This window comes from Nycticebus coucang, chromosome 13 (genome assembly GCF_027406575.1).
Source record: "Nycticebus coucang isolate mNycCou1 chromosome 13, mNycCou1.pri, whole genome shotgun sequence".
Lineage (NCBI taxonomy): Eukaryota > Metazoa > Chordata > Mammalia > Primates > Lorisidae > Nycticebus > Nycticebus coucang.
The window spans coordinates 75501775-75517160 of NC_069792.1; the positions used below are offsets into that span (position 1 = coordinate 75501775).

A 15386-nucleotide genomic window follows, 5' to 3' on the forward strand; every position below is an offset into this window, starting at 1 on the left:
AGTTCAGTATTTGTGAAGTGGGGTGTTGGTACAAACATGATAATAACATGAATCATCAAAGTTATATATTTGGGAGAAATGAGAGACACATAACATTTGATGAAATCTGTTAACTGTTCTAATCTTAAACACATAGATCATTCTAGTAAACTCCCATGTAGCAAAATTGGTGTTGACATAATGCTAGTATATCCCCCTATAACAATTTCCTGTATTTTTTTATTGCTTTTAACATAACATATTAAAATCAAGACAAAATGTAATATGCTTATTGAAGATCTGTTTCACCAACATACAAATCTTCAAAACAAAAAATTAAATTTAGAAAACTATGACTGAATCTCTCATATTCATATTTAGTTATTTTCCTTGCCATTTGGAGGTGTTGGCCTTGATAAATTAGCTTCATTTCATAGGAATCATGAAATGAAAGGGCAGAAATGTAAATTTAAATTGAAAGTATTAGGAAGCCAGGGAAGATTTCTGAGGCAGTAACTAACATAGGAAGAAGATGAGTAAGAGCACAATTTACTGATCATAAACAATTATGTAATTGTTTAAACACTAACACAAAAATACATGTGGGATCTTCATTAATACTGGATAAACTAGTTAATATCAGTTGGCTGAACAGATGGGAGTCGATAAACATCTTAATTGGAAATTACAAGGGAAAATCACATTTGATTAGATTAAAAAATGATGCCTTTCTTCTGAAAGTTTCAAACAATGTCTATAGGATGTTATATTTACTTACCATAGGATAAAGATATAATTACATGATATATAAACAAAGGTAGTATTAGCTACACTTATATTTACATGAGAAAAGAATTCCATGGAAATGTTAAACAGTTTAACAATAACCAGATTGTTTTGGTGCTAAATTCACAGAAGGCCTTCTTCAAATAGACTATGCCTTCCATTAGGATAGAGGCTAGCACTCTATCTCCATATTCTCAAAATCTAGGCAAAAGCCTAACACACACTGGTCCTCAATAAATAATTGATGGCTGAAGGAATGCGTGGGCGTGCTCTAGAACTGCTTAACGAGCCAGTGATTTGTTTTTTGTGGAAATAAAATCAACTGACCACTGTATCCTTCACAACTTAAATTATGTCAGTGCCAGAACATTCCGTTCAAAATAGTATTATTTGGCTAGGTGTGGTGGCTCACACCTGTAATCCTAGCACTCATGGAGGCTGAGGATTGGCTGTGCTCACAGGTTTGAGACCAGCCTTAGCAGAGCAAGACCTTGTCTCTAAAAATAGCTGGAGGCAAGAATCAGCTAGATCCCAAAGCACCAAAGCAGCAAACGGAGACTCTGTCTCCAAAAAAAAAAAAACACAAAAAAAAACAAAACTGTTACTTTCATAAAAAGCATAATAAACTGAATTGATAGCTAATAGAAATAATTAAGCTAATATGAACATCAAAATGAACATGTCTAACATCTTCCAGTTTCTTTTTAGGTCTTTGAGAATTTGCTATTGAAAGAGTTATATAATTAGAATGTAAATTCCTTTTAAAATAGGACATTTATAATAATATTTGTGAAGACAAGAAAAAAGAAGTAGTGATTCTCATATTGTTGCAAGGTGGTCGATAGCTAAGAGTTCACATTAGTAATATTCAAAAATTAATTCAAAATATTATTTTTATGTTAATTCATTAATATATTAATGAACACTGAAAAGCTAATAGAGATATAAAGATTTTCTAGCACTTTGCTAGAAAATTGATTTTACAGGCTTCTGGGTGACCTCCTTTAAAAAGATTTAACAGATAAGAGTACTCAAGTACTAGTATAGTTTAAAGATGAAAGTTTTTTAAAAGCCATAAAAAGAGCATTGACTATGATGAGTTCAGTACCTGTGACCGTGGACCTGTCAGCGCTTCTATTGCAAACTATATTTAAGAGTCTTTATCATCTCCATAATCTTGGAAACTGTAACACTGAAAGTTGGCACACAAATTAGCAGCCTGGATGCAAATTTATTTACACAAAACATTTGAAACAGTTCAGCTGTTTTGATTTAGACATCAGCCAAAAACCTTTAACTCCAGGTTTCCCCATATATGTGAATGCCTAGCAAATATTTTGTGCAGATGACATAGTTAGGTCACTTAGAGTATGGAATCAAGAAATCCCGAGGTGAGAGGTGTTGCATCTGCAGGAGATTCATTTGTATTTATTTTGCCAGCTTTTCTAACTTTGATCCCTTATCTTGCAAATGCAGCTTTTAGCAACACAGAGTTCAGTATTAGAAAATGCATGTAGCTCAGCATAAATTCATTACTAACATTGGGAGAAGATTCGAATTATACTTCTGATAATGATTTAGAAGGATCTCTATACATGAAAATATAGTTTAAAAAATGAAAACAAAATGACTTCCAGAAATTACAAATTAGCTCAAGGTAAAGATTTTTTTTAACAGTATCTTATTTTGTTTTAAGAAACTAACAACATGGTAGATGCATCTTCCCTTCTAAAATGCTCATAATAGGGCGGCGCCTGTGGCTCAAGGAGTAGGGTGCTGGTCCCATATGCTGGAGGTGGAGGGTTTAAACCCAGCCCGGGCCAAAAACACACACACAAAATAATAATAATAAAATAAAATAAAATGCTCATAATAGAAGATAACTTAAAATTATATTTTTAGTTATAGATTAGCTGATAAACTTCACTATGTTCATATCCATTATGAAGAATTTTAAGAAAAAATGAAATTAACATTTTTTCCTCAAGTTTCTTTAAAATCAGACAGCCTCTTGTGTAGAAAAGCTTTGACTCGAACCTCAGAGTCATTCAGAGTCAAAGCATTCCATAATAGACATACTCTTATTTGACAATGTGAATGTTACTTTCTTTGCATTATTATTATTATTATTGCTTACTATTTTGATGCAGCAATTCTCTGATTTCTTTTCTGAATGTATTTATGTTCGTTCATTCTTTATGAGGTTTTTGTTCCTAGTCCTTATCTTAGTGACATTGTTACTGTTATTAAATTTTAAGCCTCTTTCATTTTGTGAAGGCAAAACATAGAAACCTAATAAACACATGTATATGTAAGAAAAAAAAAGACATGTCCTCATAAAAAGTTAATTACATATTCAAGAAATTAGAATAATATAAAACAAAAAACACAGCTGATAGTTTTATTAAGCAGCTATAAATGAGGAAACAGGTAGTTAATAAAGATGTGAACAAACTCAAGGAAAGACATTTTAATTATCGCTATGCTTCCTCTTCTGCTCACGTAGATAATGAAAATGAGACATGAAGTCATTATGATTTAAAATTTCGGTAAACAGAGTGAATTATTACAAAAAAAGGATCAAGTTTAAATTGAAGAACTTGGCTGGTAATTAGTCAATTTTCAGCATTAAATAAAATTTTGGAATGCATAATTGTAGGTAACCAGCTTAGAGACAAATTGTACTGTACTTTTATCCACGACATTTGCCATTCTTGGAAAAATCTACATCTAGTTGTTGCAAGATCAAACCTTAAAACTGTTTAAAATAAGGGTGCCTGACAACAAAAGTGTTTAATGTAATCAGCATAATCTCTGAGTGATAGATATGAGGGCAATATTAGGATATCTTAGCTCTAAAATTAAAAAGGCAGGTTAAAATGACATTTCTAAAAATATTCCCACAAACAAAATGTTAATAATGTTAGTAAGTAGAAAGGCTAGTTTATATTGGAAGAATATATATTTAATATAAATAAATATAAAGTTAAGAAATATAAATATAAATATAAAGTTCAGAAATGGAAAAGTAATAGTTATGCATGAAAATACATTTTATCACCTTCTCAAGAAAATGTAATGCTAAATTTAGGTACTTAAGTTTAATTTAATACATGCATTTTTTTTGTATGTAGACTATAAGGAACATTTAAGAGTTCCCTTTTAATTTTTAAGTTAATCTTTAGAATGCATGTTGAGTTTCTATTCACTTACATTGTGGTTCTCCTGCTTCTGTACCTTCTTACACAATTACTTCAGGAAGTATTCTCTTATATCTGGTTAGCGTTTGAAGTCTAGATAAAGAGGTTCATAAGGCAGGCCCAATAACGAGAAAAGCACGTGGGACAGGGAATTTAAAGATTTGTACTCTCCAGCATGGCTAGTCACTAAATTTCTATGGCCTGTCTCCTCTTTATGTAAAGATACACAGCTTCACCTGTACTTCTATGAAATAAAGTAGACTTTGAGGATGGAGCTTGGATATGTATATTTTTAGAATATTTTTCACATTTATTTGCCCCTCAAAATAAATCTATTGCACACTTTCTGCCTCAGAATAACTAGACTTGAAGGGTTGAAAGAGTTGTCACATCTTTAACATTTATAGAACTGAGTGGAAATTAAGGTACCAAATGAAACAATTTTATTGGTTGAGCTTTATGATATGATTAGTGAATAAGTTTTGTACCCACAAATTATTTTATGTGTGAAGTATAAATTAATTGGCATTTATAAAATTAAATTTTGCTGAAAAGCATTAGGTTAGGATTGAAGGGTTAGAACTCTTAATTCTAGGTGGGTTTTTTTTTTTTCTCTATAATGTACTAGATACATTTTATAGTGACACATTTAATTTACATATTACTTATGTATTCACTTTGCTTACTATTATTTGTAAAAGTGAAAAATGCCTTTTACATTTAGTGAACAGAATTATTAAGATGGTAAAGTTATGGAAATATAATGAAAGATGTAACTTCCCTTATAATGACATAAATTTAAACGGTACTGTAACTGTGGGATATATACATGACTATTGATCATCAGCTTCCTACTAATTTAAATTCTCAAGGGCTCAGATTTTTTTCTTAAAAAGGAAGAAGCTTAATTCATAACTTAGTCATTTAATTTTTTTCCATTTTGTTAAGTATCAGCATATGAATCATTTTTTTTTTTTTTTCTCGGTAGAGTGCCATGCATCACAGCTCACAGCAACCTCCAACTCCTTGGCTTAGGTGATTCTCTTGCCTCAGCCTCCTGAGTAGCTGGGACTACAGGCGCCTGCCACAAGGCCCGGCTATTTTGTTGTTGTTTTTGTTGCAGTTTGGCCCAGCCCAGATTCGAACCCGCCACCCTTGGTATATGGGGCTAGCACCCTACCCGCTGAGCCCCAGGCGCCATCCCCTATGAATCAATTATTATTTCAGATTTCACTTAACCACTAATCCTGGAAAACAATTGCTCCTCCAGATTCAGGAAAAATACGAATTATTTGTAAATGGAAGTAACAATCTGTGCATAGGAAATCATAGCTATCTCATAATGTACATATCCAGGCTCCATCCACAAAGTCCACTTCATCTCACTGAAGGACAAGTGAAACTGTGTATCTTTACAGAAAGGGGAGACAGGCCATAGAAATGAAGTCACGACGCATGCTAGGGAGTACAAATCTCAGCGCTTGCTAGAAATTAAGATAGTAAGATGAGAAAGGAAACGACTGCTTGAGATGTAACGAGCACTTTATTTAAAAGGCTTAGCATAGAGTTGGACACATAAAAAAGACATAAAAATAATTTTATCCTGGTACCATTTTCCCAAAATGTAACGATGTCTTATATTCCTGCCATGCCACCTTCTTTTGAGCATTCTGGAGTCAGCCAGATGGATTTGTTTTAAAAGCAATAGCAGGAGCCCCTGCTTTTTCGAAGTTATTTAAAATTTAATAAATCATTGGATATTTGTTTTTTCATTCTTGTGATACTTTCCTAAGAACGTGTTTCAACTCCATCCAGGTTAACACAAAGCAAATATCCAATGTTCTCACTACTAATAGGAAGCCAGTAGACGAGGTAACACACACCCACACACAAGAAAATCTCAATTCAGTTCAAGCTGGGGGAGGAGGGCGGAGGGAGGAGAATTGGTGTGCTCCCAGTGAATGGGCATAATGTAAGGGTTCCTGGCACACTTCCTGGGTGCAGGACACAGCTACAACAGGGACTCTACCTAACAAATGCAAACATTATAACCTAATGGTTTGTACCCTCACATTAATCTGAAATTTAAAAAATAAAAAGGAACTTAAAAAAGAAAGAAAAGAAAATTGACTAAATAGTTTCTATAGAGTTCATCTCCATTTAAAAATTTCCTTTCAAGATGGTATCTGACTATATTTTTTTAAATGTAGTTTAAAACACCCCACTATCTCTGGACACTATAGAATCATAAATATTCCTTTAAAATTGCTAACATAAGGCAAAGAAATACTTTATAATCTTGATCGTAATAGGCTCAGCTGTTAAGAGAATCACTCATTGCTCTTTATATAGTTCAATTCCTTTTTAACATTTCAACTCCTCAAACTTAGTAGAATTCATTATCTTTGCAAATTTTACTCCATGCTAAGGAGACTCTTAAATATTTAACATATCACTAAAATTGAAGATAACTATGCAAAATTATTCATTTTCTTGTAGTAGTGATATTTATTTCTGTGGTTGGGTTTATTTATTTAATTCATTTATTTTGAGATCAGGTCTTATTCTGTTAATTGGGGATACAGTGCAGTGGCATCACCATAACTTATAGCGACCTCAAACTCCTGGGCTCATGTTAGCCACCTGCTGTAGCCTCTGGGTTAGCAGGGACTATAGGTAAACCCCACCACACCCACCTACTTTTTAATTTATTTTATTTTATTTATTATTATTATTATTGTAGATACAGGGTTTCCCTGTCTTGCCTAGGCTGTTCTCCAACTCCTGGGCTCAAGGGATCTACCTGCCTTGGCCTCCCAAGGTAATGAGATTACAACTAGCAAGCATGAGCCACTGTGCCTGGCCTCCTTTGACAGAGTTTTGAGTGACACCATGTCAAAATATGCAGATGAAGTTACAGACTACAGAGAGTGCATAAATCTCATGTACATATGACTTAAACATAATAAAAACTATGGAAAAAGACATCAAGAGCTTATTTTATAGATTTCAAATCCTTTAAGAAATTATGTACAGATCATAAGAAATAAATAAAAAATTTAATTTAAGTACTATCCTTCAAAATCCTTTCTGAGGTATGAGTGATAGTCAATACCCTGATTTTATTTATAGTCCTGTTGATAGGTTGTGCCAAAGATATAGTTATTTGATGTATTATGATACATAGCACACCAGTTTTACAAAAGATTTTTGTTCCAAAATTATCTCTTTTTGTGCTATACCAAATGGGTAGTTACCATGTGTTTTATTTTACATACAAACATACAATCAATGATAGCTTTATGTGATACTAACTGACATTTGCTACTCATATACCAAACTTTGGCTATTATTTTTGTTGGTGCCGACTAAGGTAATTTGTAGTAAAACTGATAAATTATAGTAGAAGGAGAGTTGAACACAAACTTGAATGCTCAGTGATCTAGTTAATGGTCTTTGCAACTGAGTACTAATCACTTGCCATTTCTATGCATGTGCACTTATTGTATAATATAGGAACAGTAAACTAGATGACATTTAAGGACATATAAATATCATGATTCTGACAATATGAGTGAATAATTTATGCTCATTTATTCATCAATCAATATTTATAAATCAATATAAATTGATGTGAAGCTGTTACAGATGACTATATGCTGTTATAACTTTTAAAAAGATAAAAAAACAATATCAGAACTTACGGGATGAAATCAGCCCAGGAGCAGGGGTAACATTTGTCAGCTGTGGGTGTGCCCCTGATTCATACAGCCAGCAGCAGAAGCAAATGTGTAAAGGTGATAAGCAGAACTTTCAGAGTGTTACTTAGATGTGTAATGGCCTAGGAACTTAGCCAAAGAGAAATTATAACTAGTGAGACGAGACTACACTTTTTATTTACTGTTACGGAGAAGTTAAGGTGGTGGTGTTAGGGATAAATTATGTGGGATTTCTTATTGGCTTTGTGTGTGCACATTTTGTTTGAATAATACTGATGATAGCTACCAGTCCCACATACTGCGCTGCATGTGTGACTTACATATTCTCACTGTAAACAGACTGTTAATCTAATATCTTTTTATAGAAAATGAAACTGAAGCATGAGGAAGTTGAGTTGCTAGTCCAAGTATAATTCTTGGCAGAACCATTGTTGGACTTTCAGGTCTTAGTGGCTCCAGAAGCCTTGCACTAGTCACTTTACCTTAGTGGTTCTCAAACTTTAAAGTGCATCAGAATTACCCGGATGACTTGTTAAAAACACCAATGTCTACGCCCAAATTCCTGACTATCTGATTTAATAGAGCTGACCTGGGGATCAGGCCTGAGATTTTTGTATTAATATTTCTAAAAGTTTCCAGACAATGCTGGTACTACTTCTTGGAGGACACTTAAAAAATCACTATAGAGCGACTATTAAACTGCCAATAGAATAATCTTGTGACATCTAAAGTCACATGATTGCCACTGATATTCTTTTTATCCTACTATAAATTACATGATGTATATGCAAATATTGGCAATATACACAATGAGAGGAGATTTCAAATTGTGTTGTAGGAAGCAAGGCATTACTAATATAGAAAATACTAATAATTAGGAATTCTCAACCAGCACCAAGAAATAGCTTAGCAAAAAGTCTGATAACATGAAAAGCATCTGATGGCTACAGGCCTAGAGCCTTAAAAGAAGAAAAGATGACCATTAGCCTTGAGGTCATGAATACTGAAAGATATTCAACAAAGTGATTTTTCCCAGTGACATTCAGGAAAAGGATATTCCTGATGAAAATAAGAGCTTTACAAGGGCACTAATTCTCGTGGGCATAGAAATAAATATACCCCCAAATTTCTATGAATCACCCACCTGCTCACTCTAAGATCAAAACCATGAATTTGGTAAACACCATGCCTGTTCTATCAACCTTTCCAGAAGTTATATAAATATTCCTAAATTGCATACTTCTTTGGAAGATGAGTAAAAGGAATGGAAGAAAGAAAGAAAAAAAAATAGTTCAGGCTGTGTTTTAATGTATATGTACAAACAATGAAATGCCCTTAAATTTTATTTGTCTTTTACCTGTTTTTCCTTCATCTGTTCATATGCAATTGGTTTACTCCCAATCTCTCAAATCTTGGAATTCAAAATACAAGATGGCATATTTTCTCAAATAGTCATGCTGCTTAAAGGAACGAGTGCCTTACTGGAAATAAGCTTGATGCTTTAAAGTGACTTCCCAAACTAGACAAAATACTTGAAAATGTTTAATATCTTGAAGCCATTTCTGGAGACCCTGATGAATCAGAAGAAGAAAGGCATCTTTTGGAACACCAGAACTCCACCTGGATGCTAGGGAAGTGAAGTTTAGTTCCTTTCTCTTCTTTGCCTTTCAGATCTTAGACAAGCATTTTAACATCAGTTTGTTTTCACCTGAGTGCAAAGGCATTATTAACTGCTCTACCTCTCTTACTATTTTTTGTTTTATCTGATCTCACGTATGATAGAGTTTTCTATATTCAGAAATAGGTACAGATGCCATTTTCTGCCACTGCATTATTTCACTGTCCTATAGGCAAGCAATTTTGTGTTCAGGAAAAAGACACATATACCCAAAGCCTATGCAGCTACCTCACAAATAGAAACACGAATTAATATCATGAACAGTAATAACTACTGGAACTAAGCCTATGTTCCTGAAGTACTTAATTTATTGAGTAATTCTACCCCTTTTCTCCTTGACAGTTCTCAAGGGAGTTGGCATCAGGTTTTGGAGATGCTGAAACCTGCTCCTTAATTATTTCTGTTTGCACACTTTCCCAGCACAGGAGAGGGCTTGAAGCTGTAACCCCATCCTTCCCGTCCAGAATGCCAAGGGACATTTAAAAATGTTTTCTACAGAAGTAATTGTCCAGGGAAAGTTTAGCCTCAAATTTCCGAAACTATTCAAGCCTTGTCAGGGTGTTGGTTGGCTTAGCAACTGAGTGCTGCAAGGCTTCCCTGAAGGCGCCAAGTTCACAGAAAAGGGAACCCACCTTATGCCTAAATCCTAAATCCGTCTTTCCTTGGGTTGTCCTATTTCATTATTATTCTGCAATGCAAAGCAATCTCTTTTCATGCCCCTTTCAACACTTTTCTGGATACTCCAGCCAGACAGAGCTGAGCTGGGGATCAGGCCTGAGATTTTTGTATTAATATTTCTAAAATGTTTCCAGACAATGCTGGTACTACTTCTTGGAGGACACTTAAAAAATCACTATAGAGAGACTATTAAACCGCCAATAGAATAATCTTGTGACATCTAAAGTCACATGATTGCCACTGATATTCTTTTCATCCTACTACGAGTTACATGATGTATGTGCAAATATTGTTCATATACACAATGAGAGGAGATTTCAAATTGTGTTGTAGGAAGCAAGGCATTACTAATATAGAAAATACTAATAATTAGGAATTCTCAACCAGTACCAAGAAATAGCTTAGCCAAGGGTCTGATAACATGAAAAGCATCTGAGGGTTGAGGAAGGACCACACCCATGACCGGGATGACCCTGTATCACTGCCTTTTTCCTGTCCTCTCCCCAAAAGTCCAACTAAGTTTTTGCAGCAGTCTGCCCTCCTGCTTGCCCTTCCCCAGCGACCAACAGGTATGAAGGTGAAAGGTTGATTGTACAGAGACCACAACCCCCACCACTCTTTCCCCCTCGGAGCTTCCCAGCGTCCTGGAGAAGGTGCTGGAGAGGAGACGGCCCTGCAGTCCGCTGGGAGCAAGGGGCTGTCCGGGCGCTTCTGGCAGATCGCCTGACCGCGGTGGTCGCGGCACCGCCAGCGATCTGGACCCCGCAGGACAGTAACGTGCTGTTCCCTCCTGGAACACACCCACTCGGGCCCCTGGAAGGCTCCTCGGTGACAGTTCCTATGTCTGCGTCCTTCCAGCAACACGCACCACACACACCCGCCATGAGCTCAGTCGGTCACTCTGAGGAACATTTCAGGCAGGTTGGTCTTCTTGAATAAATTAATTAATATTCCCAAAGGAAAGATGAAAGGAAGTGACAGCAACTGCCTAACAGGTCACGGGACGCGGACCCTGGACTCCAATGTAAAGGTCGCCTCCCAGGAGGTGTCTCAGAAGGGTTTTGATGATGGTGGTGGCGTGAGGTGGTTTTTAATATGCTGCTGTACTTGTTTTGTAAAGACATTAACTCACACTCCTCCTTCCCCCCTTTCTCAAGCCGACACGCTGATCTTTGCCTGACCTGTCAGGTTGCCACGGCCGCCTGAAGGGCAGGGGGCGAGGGTGTTTGTCCCCGGGGACACACGCCTGGCTGAGACTCCCTGGCACGACCACCCTGGCTTCAGTCAAAGGTGCTAATGAGAGCTGCTGCCAGCTCGGCCCTCGCGTGGACCCCGGAGACCTTAGCCAGGGGCAATCCACTGAGGGAGTCATCTCCACTCTTCCAGGAAAGCGCTGAAACAGGGGTGGTGTCACCTTGGAATACCAGAACCCAAGGAAACGTGGACCCTTCCTTAAATCCCTGGTCTGGCGAGAATCCCTGGGAAGCAAGATTTGGCGTCGGGGGAGGGACGCTGCCCTGGGGCTCCAACCTGCAGCCCACCAGCTTCTGTGCTGGTCGGTACCTTCGCTCACGGAGTGTGGGTCCCCTCGGATCCCCCCAGCAGCAGCGTGGGAAAGCCCCGCGGGTGTCTCCTGATGTGGGCGGGACACTTAAGCACGACTTGGAGGTTCTCAGTTTCCATCTGAGTGAGACCTGAAATGATTTCAGAAATCTCTCTCCTCCTCTTCCTCTCTCTCTCCCCCACCGTCCTCTATGGAGAGAGACCCCACTTTATCCCTACCTTTCCCTCTCTCTCCCCAGCGTGGATCAGTCTAATCAGCCGCCATCCAGTCCCACCTGCCAATTTGGAGCCCTCCACAGCCCTTTTTCCCCAGAGATAACAATGGACATGAAATGTCTAGGAAGGTTGTCTCTCTTTCCAGACCCAGCCCAGCGGCTCAGGCCACCAAAGATCACTTTATCTTCCACTCTGAGGCGTCTCCTCCCACGGAGCTTTTTGTCATTGCTGTGGCGTGCAAAGGGGAGCTGGTGGGGGGATGAAAAGTGTGGGCAGATGGTGGAATTCTCGTGGGCGGAGCTGCTCAGGAGGAGACCGGCGCGCCTCGGACTTCCTGAACCCTCACGCTTGTCTTAAGACCTGAAAACCCTCTAAAAGGATTTCCCAGTCCGAGCTTTTCCTTGGACCTAAGAGTCCAGAAGAAACAGTAGGGAAGACAAAAGTGGGCACAGACATGAGGCCAATAACGTTTGCAATTCTGGGTGTTAGGAAAGCTTTGAAATTGAGGTGAAATTAAACTAAAATGAAGAAAAGGAGCCGAAGAAGAATAATCAAAATGTCCATTACCCAGAGATGGGAAGAGTTCTAAAGCATATAACCTACACAAGTTTCTCAGAATTGGGGGGCAGCATTTCAAGTTGTAAAATGAAGGAGATGCCTTCCAAGTGCCAGCGAGTGACAATGAAGAACTTCAGTACCATTTAAAAACGTTTTCGCAGTTTGTAGATATTGATGTTGCACAGGACCAAAGCAGCCTGTTCCTTTTCCCCTATGGCTCCAAAGCTAAAATCAAGAACGATAATATCATTCTGAAATAAGGGAGCTGTGGGTAAAGGGCAGGAGTCCTGTTTCCAGGACCCTTTAAAAGCCAATTAACACACGGGTTCTTTCTATAGGCGCGTCTCTTTCAGAAAATACGGTACGTGGGGGTGGCCGGGGCTGTAATTAAGGGGGGCGCGGTTCCGCGTTCTTCAGGCTGGAATGCTCGCCCGGCTTCGGAGACTTCCCTCCCCCTCAGCTGCCCCTCGAATGTGTCTGGGCGCAACAGGTATCATGAAAACTCTCCCATAAACCCTGGCCATTTTCTCAGACAGAAGCCACCCCTCTGTTTTTCTGCCAGGGCTGCTGCTGGCTTCCTGCGTCTCTCCCACGCGGAGCGCGCGTCTAGCAGCAGCCCCAGGGCCATCCATTAACCACCAACTCCCAGTGGCAGGCTCCTCACACGTCCAGCCGGCGACAAAACCCCCTTGTAAGCAATCTGAGGAGCGATTTGTGCATCAGGCAGTGCAGTTACACCGCGAAGGACAAGCATTTTGGCTCAGAACTGAGGCTTGGGGAGAAAAAAAAAAATCAAGCTGTAAGGAGCAGGTTGGGATTACAAGGCAGTTGCTGCCACAGAGACCAGGGGCGCCTTCCTGGCATTTAGGGATGTAAATTAAAATTCCAGACATGCTCCCCATCATTGGTCATAGTAGAGGGAGAGGTAACCTCTCCACCTCCCTCCTTCCAAAACACGAATTATCATTTCTACTGAATGCAAATGGGCTGCCTTCCGTGGGGGGACAGCCAGCTGCAAACTGGACAATCAAGTGTTTCATAGCGACGCGGCGATTGCGGTTCAGAGAGGCGCCCCTTTACAAAGGAAGAAGCGCCCAGTTTGTGTTGACAGCCGTGGCGCGCCTGGGCCAAAACAGCCCCCACCCGCGCCCCCCGCCTACCCCACCCCCAAGCCCCGGGCACACAGACACCCGAGATTTGAAACCAGCTTCACTAAAAGCGACATCCATCGCGTCTATTCGAACTGCCGTGAGTATGGAGAGGTGATTGTTCAGAAATGATGGCATGAGTCATGAACACCTCTGGAGTGTTCTTTTCGACAATTAATGGGCAGCAGGGCGCAGGATAAGTTGTGGGGAAGAGATGTGGGTCTATTTTCTCCCTGAGGACCGGCTCTGCTTCCAATGCTCCTGACTGCCTCTTGCCTTCCTGTTTAGGAATAAATTTGACATCCTACCCACCCCTCCCCTTGTCTGTGCATGTGACACTCTACCTGTCTGAACGCTGAGACTTGCTGGGATTTTCTTTTTGGTCTTCAGCTAATGACTTTGCTTCTACCTTCATTCATCCCCTAAGGCAGATCTTTACACCTCGTGGCATCTCAGACCCTTTTTTAAACCTCATTTTTTTTTAGCTGAACCTCTACCACAAGAACTAGGGATGCTCTCCTGCATTTATCATTGCCTGCGAGCCAACGTAGAAACAATTCACATATGCATGCAGACATTCTCGCTGGTGTGGCAATGCTTGGAAGACCTCTATACCCTAAAGCATTTAAAATCAACACAGTCCTAGCACGTTGGTAACTTTCTTCCCTGAAAGGGTTAAAAAGCATTTACACCAGTGTCTTTAATAGAAATATTCCACCCAGCATCGACAAAAAAAAAAAAAAAAAAAGATCAAGGTAATCCTCACCACCAAGAAAAGTCTTGCAAAGGAATTCTGCCTGGATATCCACGAGTGAGGGGCTATACTAACCAACTCACGTATTCGTTTGAGCATACTGCAAGAATATTTATTGAGCACAAGCTCAATCACCGCATTGAACGCCAAATCTGGCAAGCAAAATGCATTTCCTATCTGAGGGAGGGAAAAAGAGCTGTGAATCAACTCCTTCTTCAGTATTATCAAGATTATTTTATCGGTGCAAATTGCAAAGTAACCTGCCAGCCTCTCTCAGGCTGCAAGTCAGCCCACCTCCATCCAAAGCGGAGGGGACCCCCCCCCACGCGTAGCAGACTTACCTTTCACACAAGACACCGTCAATAAAAAGACGAGGTTCCAAAACATAAATCCACTTTTAATCCCCATTTTCTTCATCAAAATGAAGTCTAAGCGGCCACATTTAGCGCATCTCCGCGTGCCGGGCTCCTGGGGTTTGGGTCTCTTGGCTCTGCTTTCCCCTTTGCGGGTCCCTTTCATATTACTCGCGAGCTCCTGATTCCTGCTGCTCAGCCCAGCGCAGTGTAGTTGTTGCTGTTGTTGGTGCGCGGTCACAGCTCGGAGTGAATGGTGTTTCTGGGATACCACAGCAACCTTGACGAGGACTCAACCATCTCTCCAACGGGGGCACAAAGTCTCCGCTACTCTGGATTCTGTCTTTCCCTGTGCGTTTTTCCCCTCCGCCAAAATCTACCCCAATTCTAGCTCGTTATAGCAACCACCAGAAACCACGAGTGAGCCTCTTAAAGCCCAGCTCAGCTCTCTGATAAACTCCCCACAATATTTGAAATGAAGGGGCTTGGTTTTTTTCCTCCCCCCACCCCCGAATAGATCAATTCTGCCTGTAAAAGCAGCCTAAGAAATATTATGTTAGTGAGCTCTCCGTTGCAGCCTGCGAATGCAGAAGCATGCTACAGGGATATTTTAATGGGAGAATCTGCGTTGCGTGTGGGGAAACCGTGGTGATAATGAATCGGACTCCATCGATGTCCACGTCGTTGTCATGGAACATGTGTTACTACTGTAGTTGCAGTATATTTCAGGCAGGCTGCTAGCATTTATTATCCT

General features: G+C 39.5%; 1 protein-coding gene across 3 annotated transcripts in view; it reads right to left on the bottom strand.

Moving 5' to 3' along the window:
• CSMD3 (CUB and Sushi multiple domains 3) overlaps nt 1–15042 on the bottom strand; it is a 1164849-nt gene extending 1149807 nt beyond the window's left edge. For all 3 annotated transcript variants that reach the window (XM_053559351.1, XM_053559349.1, XM_053559348.1), the window contains exon 1: nt 14621–15042. In XM_053559351.1, the coding sequence (XP_053415326.1) occupies nt 14621–14798 (178 nt within the window). In that variant the 5' untranslated portion in view covers nt 14799–15042. The remainder of the gene's footprint in view (nt 1–14620) is intronic.
• Between the last annotated feature and the right edge of the window lie 344 nt (nt 15043–15386).